Raw genomic sequence first — 17,860 nt, forward strand, 5'->3', positions numbered from 1 at the left:
TCATTCGCTCCCAGCCATTTTCACAGAAACAATCCCGTTCGCTCCCGGCTGTTTTACTGAATTTTGACTGATTTTGCAAAGCCCACAGAATATTGTGTTCAATTGCTATAAAAGCATGGAACCTATTAAAAGAAATATTAAAGTCTCTTCTTTCATCAGGGAAAAAAGTATGTTTCTATCTGTTACCGTTTTGCAGCAATTAGCATTAGAAGAGAGCTAAGTTTCATCAGTTTTCACAAATCTATTTAAAATGTTAAGTAATTTAGCTTTTTTTCTAGATGGCCCTGGTTGATCTCCTTTGCTCTGCTGCCACCTGCTGGCCGTTTGTGTAATAACTACCGTTTCTGCAACCATTCTTTGCAGTTGAGAGGCTGCATCAAAGCCTTTCTGTATGAAAAAAATAAATAAATAAATAAATAAAAAATAAATAAATAAATAAATAAATTAAATAAAATAAAAATTAAAAAAAAAACGTATAAATACGTCTTTGGGACACAAAACATTAAAAAAACGTATTTACACGTTATTGGGAGCAAATGAGTAACTTTGAGTATTTGATGTATAAAAGTCCTGTATGTTTTTTGTTTTTTTTTGTTTTTTAATGTTTACACTTAGAAAACGTTACAATTTCTTTTGGGGGTGGGAAGCTGGAATGGATTAATAGCATTGCATTCATTTCAGTGGGGAAATATGATTTGACAGGATAGAAGTTTACCATTTTCTTCCATACAATCAATAAAAACAAAAAGATCATCTTTAAAACATTGTTGAATCATCTCCTCCCGCAGAGCCCATCTTTATGCTCCACTCTTGCCTCATCTCCAAAATATTCCCCAAAAGGAATATCCCCCTTTCCTACAGCACGAACGGTATTCCGAGCAATTGTTGACATTGGACGGCGCGTCAGACCAAGACGTCCCGTCACGACTCCAAAACCGCAAGACGAACGGCAGACTTTTGAGCTCGCAGCGCTCTGGCGTCGGTTTTGTCGGTCTGGCTGACCTGGCGCAGGTGACGTCGTGCTGCAATGGGGGGAAACGAACAAAACCGCGGATGAGAAGATGGCGAGATGAAAGGACATGTGGTGAAGAGGAGGAAAAGGATGGGTAATGCGATTGGATTACTGTGGAAAACGAATGAGTTGCATCATTGCAGCGGTGGTGACTCGACAGATGGCGCTCTGTTTTTCTTCCTAATATTTGCAGTCAAATGGGAGGCGATTTCAAATGGAAATAATGAAAATATAAATAATTTTTCATGGATCAAACGATCTCCAGGTAAAATGTTTCAACTTGCTGACTGCAGTATAAGTGTAAAATAAAGTTAATGTGAAATTAAATCTGAGCCACTGAGTAGGCTAATTTTTTGTTGTCATTTTGCAAGAAAGCCATTTAAAGTTTTGTAGCTGCAATCAAATCTGGAGGATTTATATTGTGGTGATTTATATGCCAATGTACCTGTTTTCACATCAATTGGGGTTTTCGTCAGATTTTGACATTTTGCCAAATGAGATACTGTTTAATGATACTCCATAACTGGAGTACTGCTATGACTTTGCGTTTCATAGGTTGCTTCCTGGTCTGTGTCATCTTGGTTGCCTGAAAAATAAGAAACAAACTAGTATCACAAAAAATAAAAAGTGTAATAGTGGTCTAAATTTTTATTGATGCGTGTACTTTTGGATCAACGCAAACGTTTTAATTGTTCTGATCGAGTTCTATGAACTCTGCCTTGCAACAAGGCACAACAAACTGCTCGCCCCAGCTGCTAGCATTATCTTCGGTTAGCATCTTTGTCTTTCTTGATCAGGGTTATTATTGTTTAGGAATTTGTATTTTAGTTAGTTTTGATTTTGCTTTGAGTTTTGTTTTGTAAATTTATTTTTAATTAGTTTTCAGGGTGGTTCTGTTTTTATTAGTTTTAGTTCTTTAAAAAAAAAAAAAGAAGCTTTTTTATTGGAGCCAAAAGTCAAGCATGAAAAATTGTCCCCTAGGAGTGACGTCTTCTGAAGGTGCTTTTCTATTGGCTGCTGCTAGATGACATCACTTCTGTGTGATACACTTTCAAAGGTCTTTAATCCTGTTAATATCAACATAAATCTACCTAAAATCACATTTAAAATCATCCCCAACTGCTCATGTATTAAATAAATTTCCAAAGAAAATGAAATTTTTGTTTTATTTTGTTAACAGAATTGTTTTTAGAATTTTAGTTTTAGTTTTTTCGCTAGTTCCGTTAACTAAAATAACCTTGTTCTTGATGCCTCTTGATGAGGCTCTTTTTGGAGTACAATTCGTGTAAGTTTAAACACACAAGTTCATAATTTGGTGCTCACTAAACTAAGCTATTAAAGGATTTTTTTTCTGAGTGACTTTTAGGAAATATTGTTGACAACAATTGTGTACAATTGGTGCATTAATGCTACTTCAAATTTTCATTGGTTCACAGTTATGATTGGGCCCAAAAGGCGCTGCTTAGCAACAGAAAATTGCTGTGATTTCGCAATGTATCACAAATCATTTCTGTTGTCGAGGCAACTCATAACATTCATATACAGTATTTTTTTTAAAGCACTGTTTTTCAAATAAAATCAGGATTGCCTTTGGTCGCAATGTTTTAGTCATTTAATTATGGTTCAATTCAAATAAACAGTTTTTTTGGAGAGCCTCACAGACTTTGTGGTGGTGGCTTTGAATCCAGGTGACATCATTTAAATATGGAAATCCAAACATGGGGCCTTGTGATACACACAAGGCATCAACATACCACAAATACACGCACACACATACACTCTCGCTCTCTCCAGAGATATGCAAGCTCATTTTTGCCAACCCAACTTGGCAGCCGGCGGACTTTTGCGGTCCAAGAAAAGCAAGGCGCAGCCACGAGAGGGCTGAGGCTTTTGTGTTTGCCGAGTGTCACACTTGATCACCAGGGAAAGCCATAACAGGCCCGGGAGGATGTTTGAAGCAACGTGTGTTTGTGTGCGTGTGTGTGGGAATGGGCTAACTCTGATGTCAGCTCCAATATTCTGATTGCGGGCTACAGTAATACTGGATTGCGATCACATTTGGCGGCCATTGTTGGGAGAGCAAACTAATTACGGCGCACCCGTTTACCAACACTGGCTATTGTTATTTCCAAATTGATGGAATGAGGGGAAAAAAATTGTTAATTTATTAATTAATTGAACATGTAAGCAAATAATAATAATATAATTCAAATGGGGGTGTGGAACGGCCGTTTGGGCTACACTGGTGTACATAAATGTGGTGGGATGTGCCAACTACGTTGTGGATGGGCATGTGTCGTTTAAAGAAAATTGGGCTACATTACATTATATCAAAAATGGTGAGTGGATGAGAAAGACAAGAATATGTGTTCAATATGTTAAATAATGCGTCCATTTTCATTTATAAGGATGTAATGATATCTAAAAATCACGACACGATATCACAATATGAAGGTCACGATACGATAATCAGCACGATATTGTGGGGAGGTTGACAATACAAAAAAGGTCACATTATTGTGAAAAAAAAAAAGAGCTCATACTAAAAAAAAAAAAAGACAATATTGTGCTTTTGTACATTACAGCAATACTTAAAAACAACAGACAATCACTAATAACACTTAATATTGAAGCACTTACTTGCAAATACAAGCACACAACATATTGACTCGGTTTATATACATATAAGGGCCAAAACATGCTTTGTGAAAATTAAATCGTACTAACAAAAAAAAAACCTAGCCACCAGAGGGTGCTAGAACTGCACAAATGGAAATCAACCTTCTTTTTTTTTAACAGATGTGCTGCTTTTAATTAATATTGTGACACGACAACGACGATATATTGTGGCAGTTTTAATATCTCAATATCACGATATTGCTGTTATTGTTACTTCCCTCTTAATTTATTGAGCAGATAAGTGAAATAAAATTTCCCCCAGAAACATTAAAACGGTTTGTAAACATAAAATGCAAATTCATTGTTTTTTGTTGTTGTTTTTTTTAACAAAGTCCTTTTTTTTGGCCCATAATTGGGCTATTTTCAACCCAACTGTTTTAGAGTGAATACTTATCAGTGCGGAGTATGAGCCAGCTCAGATTTTCTTGGATTAACTAATCGGGGGGCAAATCTAACGGCGTAAAACATAGTAGAGGGACTCATGTGATTGTTTTACGTTTGTGGTTTTGCGGGATAGAGTGTTGCTCGTCTTCAAACGTCTTGTGAAGGCTGCATTACAGAAGCGAGCGTCTCTGTGAACCATTAGCGTAAGATCTTGTATCAGCGTTTGGCTCAGGTGATGGCGGTGCGTGCAGTTTGCGTTGGCAGCGTGATAATTATCGGGACGGGGGCCTACTTTCACGGACCACATCCTTTTTGGCTGCAGCTTCACAGCAGCGAGGCTGTAATTTGGGGTGTCCAGGATGTTGGAAGGGAAGCCAGAAGACTTCGCATCAAGGACAAATGTTGAGGAAATTACATTTGTACGAAAGGATTTTTGGCTGGCCTGGCTGCTGGAAAGTCATTTTTAATGGATAAGGAAATTATCGCTTTAGGGAGGGTAGATGAAACTTGAAGAGTTAGGTGGACATTTTGGCTTTTCGACTTTTTTTGCATTCAGTCCAATGGGAAAATGAACACCATCCTCGTAAATCAATGTAAATATACAGTAACTTACCACAATTTTTGAAATAGCAGTCTTTCCCAGACTTTTTCAGACAACCAAACCCTTCAATGTCCTGACAGTATTTGCACCCCACTTTACACACAGTTAAAATAAAGATAATAACAATAATGGTCATGTTAAACCCTGCTATTTATTTTGTAAACAGAACAAAGTCTGTATTAAAGCCAATTGCAGTAATAATGAAAAAAACTTCAATGTGGTATATAGTAAGTATATATAAATGCAGCTAACTAATATCCAAAATAAAAGGATACTGTTGTTGCTTAGTGTTTTTTAATTAATTTGTGATGTCACTATTATTATTATTATTATTATTATTATTATTATTATTATTATTGTTATTGTTGTTGTTGTGATGATGATTATTACTTTTTATTATTTTCATACATGTTATTTATTTATTATTATTATTATTATTATTATTACGTTTATGTTTAATATTTTTGCTATTCTTATTATTTAGAGTAGCGGTAGTAGCAGTAGTAGTAGTTGTCATAGTAGTCATTGTAGTAGCAGCAGTAGTATAATTATAATAATTATACTACTATTATAGTATAAAATACTAATAGTATACTACGATTATAGATTATTACTACTACTACTACTACTATTATTAATTGTCAAGTGGTGGTAGCAGTATAGTGGCTGTTGTAGCAGTAGTAGTACTGTCCTTGCAGTATTTTACTTATATATTATTATATGATGTGCCGTCCATCCATTTTCCAAACCGCATATTCCTCACAAGGGCTGTATTTTTATTTATTATTACCATTTACTGCATGTATGTATGTAATATTTTACATTAAGTGGTAATAGTAGTAGTAGATGCTAATGCAGTAGCAGCAGCAGTAGTCGGCTTTTATGTGTATTACAAATTTTAATCCTGACGGTGAATTTAGTTACATTTGTGTATCCCGTGCACATATTTATAACCATCATATTTAGTATTACTATATAAAGAAAATAGTTGCATATGTCTCATTCTGGATGGACTTTTTCCCAAATGCCAATTAGCCCTAAAATTGCGTAGCGTGTAATTTAATTTGTCTGGCGCAATAGTGCTTTGTTTGTGTCGTTCATTTTCCATTATGCAAATGGAATAATATTTGAAGTACTGTATCCCTTGATTAAATAGAAGCCAAATCTATCCAGTTTATCTTAATGTAATCATAAATACGAGAAGGACTGATTCAGCATTGCATTGCTTACCTAATTCCTGATTTCAACAGTGAAATAATAGTTAGCAAAAAAAGGGGGTGGGGGCGGTGGGGGGAGTGCTTGTAAGGCTTAAACATTAATCATCTGCGTTTATGTGAAAGCAGTTTGCAAGCCAAATGGAAAGATGGCGTAAGAGCCAAGTCTTCATGGGGGCACTGAGACAAAAACACTGTTGAAGACCATTTGGATCCAAAGCACTTTTGACTTGATTTCACGTTGTCTCACATTTCCAATCAAGGAGCGATTAGCCTCCGACATTAATGGGCCTACTAATCCGTTTAAGCCTCTCGTGATAACAGTTAATTGTGTGTAAAAATGTGTACAGATCCCCCCGTTTGGGTTGTTTACTAACTGATTTGGATGCGGTTAAGGCCCTAAAGAGGTATCATTATGTTGATGGTTCTGTCGCAAAATGAGCCCCTGATGGAGGCAATGTCAATGAGGGGAGTTAACAACGCCTGAGCAAATGTAACACGGCTTGAAGATAACATTTGGTTGTCATTAAACCTCATTGAGTTTCATTATTTTATTTTATTGTTTTTCTGTTTGTTTGGATTTTGAAACAATTTTCCCCACTGGGAATCATGGAAATCATAGAAATGAAATGAAACATCCATCCATCTATCCATTTTCTTGACCGCTTATTCTTCACAAGGGTCGCTTGGGGTGCTGGAACCTATCTCAGCTGGCTTATGGGCAGTAGGCGGGGTACACCCTTGACTAGTTGCCAGCCAATTGCAGATGAAGTGAAACAGCGCCGTTATAAAATATTCAATAAGTGTAAAGGCATTTTAAAGTAATTATTTTATCACTCTTACCTGTCAAATAAGGGCAAAAATATTATTTGTCATTGACGGATGCCCACCTTTTTGTAAAGGATTCCACATTTTTGGTAAAGGCTTTAGTATGAGAGAGAAGCCTAAAAAATAAATAAATAAATAAATAAATACATAAATAAATAAATAAATAAATAAACGCACTGAGAAAGACCATCTGTATTGACCCGGATCGACGAACATAAACCTGTATAAATCTGTGCTCATCCCGTGTAATTTATTTGAGGCTTTGTATCATAAAGCACTCACAGAAAATGCAATCAATGGTGGGCCAGCATAATGATGGACGCACCCTCCTCTGAAAATATTTGACTTGACTTCATATTGCGGTTGTGGAAAATGAGTTAAGCAGCAAAATCCAGCAGTTTTTATCAATATCAGAAGGCGGCCATTTTGCCTCTGACAGTTGCTCAAATCTCAGGTAATACCCAATCACAGCTCAGCTTCAGAAAACAGGAGAGCTGTGAATGGTCGTTGCCTGAGCCCTGAGCAACTATGATGTCATCTTCAGTCGACAGGAAGTAGCAAAATGGCCGCTTTGATCCACCTCAGGGGGCGGCCATTTTGCCACTTGCTGTCACCTGAAAATGACATCACGGTTGCTCAAATCTCAGGTAACAACCAATCACAGCTCAGCTTCAGTTGACAGCAAGTGGCAAAATGGCCGCCCCCTGAGATGGATCATAACGGCTGGATTTTGCTTCATAACTCATATTCCACAAATGTGATATTAATCAGAATGTCATGTTTAGACCAGTGAGGTCACGTAAAACATATTATTGTCAAGAAATGTTTAAGGTTGACTTCCACTTAAAAAACAACAACAACAACAACAACAACAACAACAACAAAAACAGGCGCATATACTCATCATCTCTTCGATGTATAAAAATGGCATCATGATACCGTGTCACATATGCACTTGCGTTGCCATATGTTGTGTTTCAAGACACTTTGAGTGTGCTGATGTATGTGTGTCTGCATGTGTGTTTGAATTGAGGCCACCGGAGAGCGCAACCTTGGCCGGCCTGTTTGTTGTGACACTCAATTTATTGTGCGGTGATTTGAGGCGCGGCTTCTTATTACAAAACTTTTTGTGTCCTTGCGCGACAGAAATTAGCTGCGGCGCGCGCGTGTAAATCACCTGTCATATGCACGGGCTCTTTTAAGAAAAAAAAAAGGGCCAAGGGTGTCATTTGACGCCTCGCCGCCGCTCTTTCATATTTATGCGTCTCATATTCACATCCATTGGGCTATCCGTCAACACTTTTTTTTTTTTTTTTTTTTTTTATATCCCGTTGCACCAACGATGCGGACATAAACTGTTTTTTTTAAACGTCAGCAAAAAAATGCTGGCGCAAGTGAAATCGGAGCCTCTTTATTTGTCTGCGTAATAAACAGTATAAATTAAAAACAATAAGCGGGGACATTTTACATTTGCTCACATCCTGGGGGGGCTTTCATGGAAATTGCCACACAGGACAAGGGGGTTTGGTGGGGGCTGTTTTATGAAATACAAGTGACAAAGTGGCAACAATATTGCGGCTCAAATAATGAAAACTGAAGGACGACCAAAACCCAAGAGAGTACATCACTAAAATAAGGTCGTTATTCAAACGTGTCAAAGGAGCAATGTTTACTCAATTCAAGTTTACCAGAGGTTGTTGTTTGGTGCTCATTCTTTCCCTGAACAACCCACTTCATGGATGAACTTGAAGACTTACAGCCGACACTATCTGCAAGAGGTACTAGAGGCTAACTATGTTCGCAAAGATGGCGGTGACACGTCAGCCTACTGTAATAATTAGCGATTAGAGTAATGTACACTATGTTGATGTGATAGAACATATTTTTTGGCATATTGTTGACATCAATACTGTTGTTGTTGTTGTTTTTTATTAAATGAATTACTAGTTTGCCACAAGATGGTGCTAAATTTTACACACTGTCTCTTGAAAAAAAAAAAAAAGAAGAAGAAGAATTGCACCAATGCCAATTGTGGTCAGCATGTTAGCACCCATCTTTTTTCCTGCACATTCAGAGGAATTTGCCCTGGTAATGATCTATTATCCTGAGAATGGCTAATAGTGGTTTGTTCTCATAATGTCAGCACACTTGGATGCATGGCCCGTTCGAGAAATTAATTGCCCACCTCTGACTTGCAGTAATGAACCCTGTGATCTGCTAGCTTACTTAGCAGAATTCTCTAGGGTTAAGATGATCTTTTTTTGCATCACAGATTCCTTTTGCGTAAGGACATATTTTGACGGACTGACTGAGATCTCATCGGCGAATGTATCCGTTAGCGGGGAGCTAGCCTAGTCGAGCCAGCCTCCACAATCATGATCGTAGGTTACTATGCAACGTGTGGCGAGGGTCATCTTCAAAACAAATGAAAAATGTGTAATACTGTACATGCATAGGAATGCCTTACTTAGTTTTTATTTCGAAGTTAGCTTTTGGAAGCGATCATTGTGGCGGCTGATTTGACTTTGAAGGGAGTCTGGCCCACAGTCAAGCCACAGATTCTATATATTTATATTACCGTATTTTCATGACTATAAGGCGCACCTAAAAGCCTTCAATTTTTTCAAAAGCTGACCATGCGCCTTATAATCCAGTGCGCCTTATATATAGATCAATATTGAGCCGCAACAGGTCTCGCTGTCAAGACGCTATCGGTGACCCTGCACGATCCGTGACGCGCTTGCGCAGAAGATCCCGCCCTCTTGGATCGCTAGCTAATACTAATACTTTACCTCAGAGAAAATAATAAAACAGCTGTTTATTCATTTTTAGAGTGAATGGAGTTGTCAGAAAGCTGGTTTGTAATCTATTAATAAAGTTTGACTGACCTATCTGACTGTTTTGTTGACATTTCTTTTAGCGCAGCACCATCTAATGGATGCATAACTTAACCCCAGCCTCTATTGTAGCGCCTTATATATGGAAAAAGTTTCAAAATATGTTATTCTTTGCGCCTTATAATGCGGTGCGCCTTATAGTCGTGAATATACGGTATATATATATATATGAATGACAACCTGGCAATAGCCATATGGATATGCTCCGCAATATCCATCTGGTACCTCTGCACAGTAATTTGGTCGGGAAAGGCGGGAAATTCTGACAATAATTCGAGCTGATTGGATGATGCGTCATTCTACATGTTTGTTTTAACCAATCACGGCCATAGGTGAAAATGTCCTGTTCGTTCTTGCCGAAGGGTTGAAAAGCACGAACATCTTACCAGCTAGACATGCACGAAGCGCCTCTCGCTGTTCAACATTCAACAAGGAAATGGTGAGTAATTCTGCGAAAACAGAATTAATTGCATGTCCATTCGTCCATGTTGGGTTTGTTTGTTAGCCCTTGCGTCGGCAACGGCTACCTGGTTTCGTCACAGTTGCATATCCCGCCCCCAAACACGATGTCGCTCTGTGATTGGTCCGAACCACCAGTGGTTCGGAATGGTGGTTGTCTGCGGGAGCGGTACAAGATGTATTCTCAAATACCGTGAGAATTCATCTTGCGAGAGTAAGGTTATATGAATGACGAATGAAGATGCAAATTGTTAATGAGTTTCTTGTGCGCAAAGAAATATTTGCCTTTTTGTGAAGAAAGTTTGGTGCAAAACTCATATACTCACCTCATAATGTTGTGTGTCTCTGTGTTTATGAGGAGCCAGACAGCGCTATCATAGAACCATCTAGTAAATAAACTACAAGGCCTAAATGAGATATTTTACAAATATTGTTTTCATGTTCCACGATGGTCCCATTGTTGTGTTTTTATTTAACTCTCCAAGGCCTAAAAAGAACTATTACCTGTCAAGCATTGTGTCTCCAAAAATACATCCGACTTTTGGGAGTTTGTATTCTTATTGTAGGCGACTAGAAAATATAAACTCTGTGCATAATAAAATGCATGCACAAGAGACCCAAGTAAATTGAGAAAATACATTGTTGTGCTAAACTGTACTTCTGGGGAATTCACATCCACTGTTTATTAAAAGTGATCCCGCTTCTCAACCGTTGCCATCAAATTCTACTCATGTGAATGATGTAAATTTTTTTGCCCCATATTCACAACTTTAAAAATAAAAACTACAAGAGAATTCAGTTAAAAGTGCGAGGTTGAGGAGGTGCCTTTCTCGATTTTGTATACTCAAACAGAATGCGTTGCCTTTGGCCCGCTTAAGGGCAGAAGGTGAGCGGTGCACACGAAAGCAGCAGCAATTATTCGTCTCTGGCACAACAACAGAGAGCAAAAAGAGCATCAAAGGCTTTTCCTTTGAGCGAAAAAGCGCTCCCTCAGAGGGAAAACGCACAACCTATGTGTGCAAATACCAGTGCATGGACTTTTGGGGTCTCTCCAGAGAGAAGTGAGGCAGATGCTATGTGGTTGTCTCCACAGTCAGTTGAATCCTTCGAAAATCAACAGGCACACCTTTGTCTGCTCCAAGCTAAAAAAAAAAAAAACATAAATAAATAAATAATGTACAATATTTCTCAAAAATGACAGTCTGTCAAAATGATTAGCCTGGTTAATATGGCCACTTCAACCCAAGTACAATGCACCAAGAAAAAAATAAAATGCCTCTTTGGGAAATGTTTGTGATATCACCTATTTAAAAAAATATATTGTCAAAAATGTGTTAATATTCTTAAAATGCTATTTATTATTAGTAAATTGGCAATGTTTTATCGCTTTAACATAGTAATGTTACAGTGGTTAATTTCTTTTGAATCTTAACAGTTAAGAATGTTAAGAAATATTATTGTCATTACTTAATGAGAAGAGTTGATTTTACTTTACAGTCGCTAACATCTTTTCAAACTTGTTAGACATGTTAAAATTACTTACCAACACATGCAGTACTTTGAACATTTTATTTGCAGTGAACATTTTGTGATTGTACAAAAAAATAACATTATAATGGTAGCTGTTTGAGTCTACTCTGGAAGAGATTCATTAAAATAGCCCTTCATTCTGTCTAATATTTTCTCTTTGCTTATGTGAATCTTCTTTTCTTTTTTTCTAACTCTTATGTGTTGCAAAAAGAGTGAGAGCGAAAGAGTGTGTGAGAGAGAGAGAGCGAGACAGAGGAGAATCGGTCAGAGACTGCTTTAGTGACGCTTTTCTATTCAGGCACATTTTGGGGCACCACGTCAACTCTTTTGGGTCCTTCCAACCCGGAAGTGTTGTCACGTGTAGTTGTATACAGACAAGCTCGGGAACCGGTTTGTAGTGTCACATTATTCAACATTACAGTGAATACCTTTGGATTTGGATACCTAAAGTATCTGAAGATGAAAGTAGTCGCTTTAATAAGGTAAACGGCATCTAACCGCTCTCTTTAATGTTGTCAAAAGTCATTGGAAACAATTGAATTTATAGTCCAGATGTACCAATCAAGGTAGGGAGTAACGATACTCGTGCTGTACTTAAGTAGATTTACTAAATACTTAGTATCTGTATCTTGTACTAATTCAATAAAGAGCGTGAGTGCTTTTTTCACACTGGCATTACCACCATTAAAATAACATTACAGTACTTGCTGTATAGTATTCGAAACAGGAACACAGCACATTTCGTACTGTAACATAGTATGTTGTGTTGTGGTTCCAGTGGGGGCAAAGACAGCTGCTATAACATGATGCAGTGTGTGGCTGCTGGTCATCACATTGTAGCTTTGGCCAACCTACGCCCTGCACACAAAGGTGAGAATGCTTTATGTGCATTATTGTTGTAGTTGCAGTGGTGTGGAAGTGCACTTTATAATATGTTGTTTCCTTATTTGGCTTTTAGATAGGCAGGTGCACCTAATTTTAAGTCCAGCGAACATTATGTAAACGTAACAATTGCTGTTAATTTATATATATATATATATATATATATATATATATATATATATATATATATATGTATATATGTATATATGTATTTCAAAGACCTGCATGAAATGATATACAAGACAAAAATATACATGCATATATTATGTCTATGCTATTATTACTATCTATCCATCTATTTTTACTGCTTATATTAATTAGAATTGCATGTGGGCTGGTGTGCTTGCCAGTTGTCTACTGTGGCGGCCATACATGGAAACTGTATCAGCTTTTTAATATTTTACTCTTACGATGTAGTGAAAATTGAAATAGTATCAAGGAGAATACTTATTTGTAAAGTCACATAATTTCAGTTGTACCGGCCTTCCTGGGTGGAGTTTGCATGTTCTCCCCGTGCCCGCGTGGGTCTTTTCCGGGTACTCCGATCTCCTCCCACATTCCAAAGACAGGCATGGCAGGTTAATTGGGCGCTCGGAACTAGGTGTGCTTGTATGTGTGGATGGTTGTTCATCTCTGTGTACCCTGCGATTGGCTGGCAACCAGTTCTGGGTGTACCCCGCCTACTGTCCATAGCCAGCTGGGATAGGCTCCAGCACCCCACGTGACCCTTGTGAGGAGCAAGTGGTTCAGAAAATGGATGGATGGATTTTAGAAGAAAAATATGCCAATGTTAAGAGAATTAGGGGTCAATCTTGGTCATATTTTTGTTATTTTAATTACATTAATTTTTTATTTTATTTTAATACAGCTAAGATAATACTTTTTCATTATTTATATGTATTTATTGTACATGTTTATATTATATGTATGTATAGTTATTTTTTATTACTTGTGCTACTTTGAGTTTGAAACTTATTTTTCCACATTCTAAAGTTGTTGTGTTTTTTTTAAATATTATCCTCATGACATTATATATTGAATTTTTATTTGTATTTTTCATTTGCAATACAACTAATGCTAATACTTTGTAACAAAAAAATAATAATAATACTGGCTATCTATTTTAAATTCCTCATGTCATCACACCTCGTCTGAATCCTCCTCCCCCCCAACGTCGCAGATGAGCTGGACAGTTACATGTACCAAACAGTGGGCCACCAGGCCATCGAACTATATGCCGAGGCCATGGACTTGCCCCTTTACCGTCGCACCATCCAGGGCTCCAGCTTGGACACCAGCAGAGACTATCAGGAGACAGAGGGGGATGAGGTGGAGGATCTTTATCAGTTGCTAAACCTTGTCAAGGTACCTTTTGCTCTGTTTTGGAACAGTATTCTTTTGAAAATCTATGTACTGCATTTAAAAAAATAATAATAATTAGGCACTGGGGTGATTATTTACTAACCTGCAGGTGGAGTTAGGTGCTATTGAGAAATAAAACATATTTGGGGAATAAAATTCTGAAATTGTTAATAATCATATTACAATATATGTAAAGTGTAATGGCAAGAACCTAGTTGGAATTAATTAAGTCTTTACATAATATTTTGGAGTAACGCACAACGCCATCTCCACATACGGTAACATTAGATCAACTTAAATTCTGAGCGCAGAACTTTACAGAGGCTGTTTACATGCTTTAGTAGGTGTTGCTGTTTTGTTTTGCAACAGATTCTGAATGGCCTCAGCAAACTCTTTGTGTGAAAATTAGCATCCATTATTGAAACTGATTACATTTACTACTATACTTGTTTTTTTCTCCTGATAGGATAATGATGTGCCTACTCTTACTGTATTTGAAGGAAGCATATTCTCTCAGTGAGAGAATACTGTATTCATGTATTTAATTTTTTTTTTTTAAGTAAATGAAGTGTAACATTAAAGCTTGTTTATATAAATTATTTTGTCTGCTAAAGAAACAATGTTTCACACATCTTATGATAAATATTCCTGAAGGAGGCATAATAATGCTTTTTTTTTTTTTTTCCGGTTACTTGCCTATTTTTAGTGGGTTGTCCTGTGTTATGCAAATGACAGCATTTCAATATGGATTCAACTTTATTTATTTGAAGCCAGTCAGGAGTTTACCTGCTCTAAAGAGTACAACACAACTAGCAAGTTGTATTCTTTATAGAGACACTAAACTTGGCGTCTTCTTGACACTGGACAGAAAGTTTCACAGCCCACCAAACTCGCGTAACTCTTCCAGTTTCAAAGCATGTTGGCTGACATGTTCTCGGCTCTGCACGTTTGTCAAACTCTCCGAGCGCCACTAAACTTCTCCCGTCGGCTAAGGTTCACGACACATGTCGCACCGCTGAGATGTTTTACAATTCCTCCTCTTTGGATTCTTACTCACTTAGTAGCCCATTAGTGCCGTCTCAGAGGGGCCTTACTTGTCTGATTCCATCTGGCCCACTCAACGGCCGCGGTACTTTTTGCACATCTTGTAAAGTGCTGCTAAACTGCACGGCAGATGACAAAGTCATGTCGGTGCTCTTAATCTGTCGTACTTGGTAAGTCACTCTTAAAGTGCTGCATTGGATAATTAAAGCTTTATATAAAAAGTTGTAACTTGGTGTTTGTCATGTCAGCCATTGATCTTTAGGTAATGTGTGTGTTTTTTTTTTTACATGGGACGTTACAAAAAATGTTTACATTAAAAAACATTTTACAGGTGCAAGTGAGATGGACTTAAAAAAACACACAAAAAAACACAATGTCCAGAACGTGTCCAGTGACAATAACGGCAAGTCAAGGGAAAACAAGATTACATGGAAGTGAAAAGTGATTATTCTTGATTGAACAGAATACAAAATATACGTGCATACTAACCTGAGCTAACAATAGCCAACTACATGTATTCACATATTACCCACCAGGCCCTTCCTTTTAAATCCACACACATTCAAAGCCACAGATACTACAGTGAAGAATGTGAAGATGCCGACCCCAAGTTGACAAACAATACATGCACCTCACATGTATATTCTCTATTGGTATTCTTGTTTAATAATGCAAACTATTTTTTTACCTCATTACTTGATTAATCGATATGATAAATAATTCTAAAAACATTCAGTGACTGCTAAATTTTATCTGCAGACATTAAAATGTCTTTCAAGTTGTCGTTGTGAATGAGAGAATGTGTCTGTACAGTGTTGGTGGGGGGCTTGACGGTGGAGGGCTCCAGGACCCCCCCCCTTGCTTAACCGCACATCGCCAGGGTATTGCGAGCTTGCCTGAGGGCACATTGCGCCCTCTGTCTGACTTTCTTTGTCATCTTCTGTTTAAGTTGGTGACATTACATGTTTGGCCTGTGTGTTAAGGTTTCCCATGTGCGGCACCCCCCAAACATTCTCACTCTTTCCGGGTTTTGAGCTTTTGTGACATACCCAGAAAAAAATAGAGTGGAACCTGCAAGTGTGAGAACAATGCCTTCAGGGATGTTGATCAACCTGCAATTTGCTCTGACTGAGAAAACAAGTTCTCATGGGGAATTATGTAAATTGATATAGGTGCCAGAGCAAAACTGTAGTCGCAATTTATCCTATCATACCTGTACATACCTGCAAATTTTTGGCCCTGGGAAAGTCCAGTAATTACCCCTGTGGGTGTACATTAGTGTAGTTTGTACACTGAGAGACCCAGATTAACTCCTGCTGTACCCCTTTTTCCTGACCGTTGTACACATGCTTCTGCTATGTGATATAATCCCATCTCCCCCCTGTGGTCAGGCCCCGATAATTGCGAAAGGCTGCTAATTTCCTCGTTTCCAAGGCTTCTCAACGCTGACCTCCTCAGTCACACAGGCCATAGATCACGGCAGTTGCAGTCCCGCGGGGTCTCTGGTGGGCTGGCAGACCTCCAGTGATCCCCTCGTTTAGCCCTCGCGCCGTCATCGGCAGACCTGCAACCATAAACAACCCTCTCTCGCGCCCTCTTGCTGAGTGAAGTCAGCCAAAAGAACAACTTTGTGATCTTGGATGTCAGCTTTTCTGAGGCTTTTGGTCACGCAGTGTAAATTGGATGGTTTACAGACTCGCGAAGTAAGTCTTTTTGTTATGTTCAACACATTCAGTAAAGTTGAGAAGTTAAAAAAAATAAAAAAAATAAAACTAATTTTAATGACAAGCTGTTGACTGGATAACACATTTTATCTGTGGAAAAAAAAGAGCTCTGTTCATAAAGTGTGATGTTTTGAAAGATTCACGAATTAATTAGAAGTTACAAGATTATATTTGGCAAATGACACCACAGCAAAAGATGAAAGATTTCCTCTCCTGGAGTTGATGAGTTTCAGTGCAGAGCATTCTTCCCACTTTTGGCAGCGTGAGCCAACAGTGCCATCTATGGACCCAACCAGGAAGTGGTTCCTCTCCGTTTGGAGCCATTCAAAAAGAATCAAAGGAAGAGATCATATTCTTCAGAACCTTTTGTTGACAGAGAGGAGAGGAAGAAGAATCCCAATCATAATAGCGGGGGGAGGGGGGAATGAGCCATCCATCTGCTGGCAGCGGCGCTAATGACAGCAGGACAATGCGGCTCTATCCTCGGCCTCTTTGCTCTCACCGCTAGCCGTGCATGGCAGCGTGGCTTTGAACTGTGTAACCCGATCGACGTGCAGTGGGACAGTCGGCCATCTCATCCCTTCCCGCACGGTGCTCGTCTTTGAGCAATCTTGTTTTGGGGAAGGAAAAGGAGGCGAAAAAAAAAAAAAAAGTCTCTTTTTTTTTTTTCCCCCGTAGGGCTGTATTAAGGCATTTTTGTTTTTTGTTAGATGACATCTGTGTGGCCAAAGTAGAGATGGGCATTTAAAAATAAATGTCCTAGATGAGGAAAATGAGTCATTGATTAATTGGTTATTTTTTTTAAGAGTTCTCGTAGATGTCAGGCTGAAATTATTGTGAGAATAATCTTAGAGGAAGACAGTTAAAAAAAAAAGAGAGAAGCAAAATACTTAGTACATGAAAATAAATTGTGAATTTCTCAATTGAATGTCTTAATTCCTATACTGTACTAGCATGAATGCAACAGCCTGAGGTTTAGAGACCTCCCATATATTATTCAGGTACTATGATTAAATATTTATGATTGTAATATTGCAATTTTATTACTGTATAACGCTGAACTGTTTCTTGTTGTATCGTTAAGATATATTTATTGGTGCATGTTTTGGTTAAAAATTACCAATTTCTCAGAAAAGTAAATATACATTCTTGGAATGTTAGGATTTATTTGACAGTAGTTATTTTATCGAAGATGTACATTTAAAATTGTAATAGTATGGCTTTATTCTCTGAAAAAAATGTCT

At 37.9% G+C, this 17,860-nt stretch overlaps 1 protein-coding gene and 1 long non-coding RNA gene across 2 annotated transcripts in view; both read left to right on the forward strand.

Moving 5' to 3' along the window:
* The window catches only part of LOC144032059 (uncharacterized), a 122,251-nt gene extending 120,980 nt beyond the window's left edge, over positions 1 to 1,271 (forward strand). The window contains exon 5 of the long non-coding RNA XR_013287675.1: positions 789 to 1,271. This is a non-coding gene — a long non-coding RNA (uncharacterized LOC144032059). The remainder of the gene's footprint in view (positions 1 to 788) is intronic.
* A 10,677-nt stretch (positions 1,272 to 11,948) lies between these two features.
* LOC144031793 (diphthine--ammonia ligase-like) overlaps positions 11,949 to 17,860 on the forward strand; it is a 35,116-nt gene continuing 29,204 nt past the window's right edge. The window contains exons 1-3 of the mRNA XM_077539216.1: positions 11,949 to 12,086; positions 12,383 to 12,474; positions 13,667 to 13,851. Of these exons, the coding sequence (XP_077395342.1) occupies positions 12,064 to 12,086; positions 12,383 to 12,474; positions 13,667 to 13,851 (300 nt within the window). The 5' untranslated portion in view covers positions 11,949 to 12,063. The remainder of the gene's footprint in view (positions 12,087 to 12,382; positions 12,475 to 13,666; positions 13,852 to 17,860) is intronic.

Source organism: Festucalex cinctus, chromosome 12, assembly GCF_051991245.1.
Source record: "Festucalex cinctus isolate MCC-2025b chromosome 12, RoL_Fcin_1.0, whole genome shotgun sequence".
Classification (NCBI taxonomy): domain Eukaryota; kingdom Metazoa; phylum Chordata; class Actinopteri; order Syngnathiformes; family Syngnathidae; genus Festucalex; species Festucalex cinctus.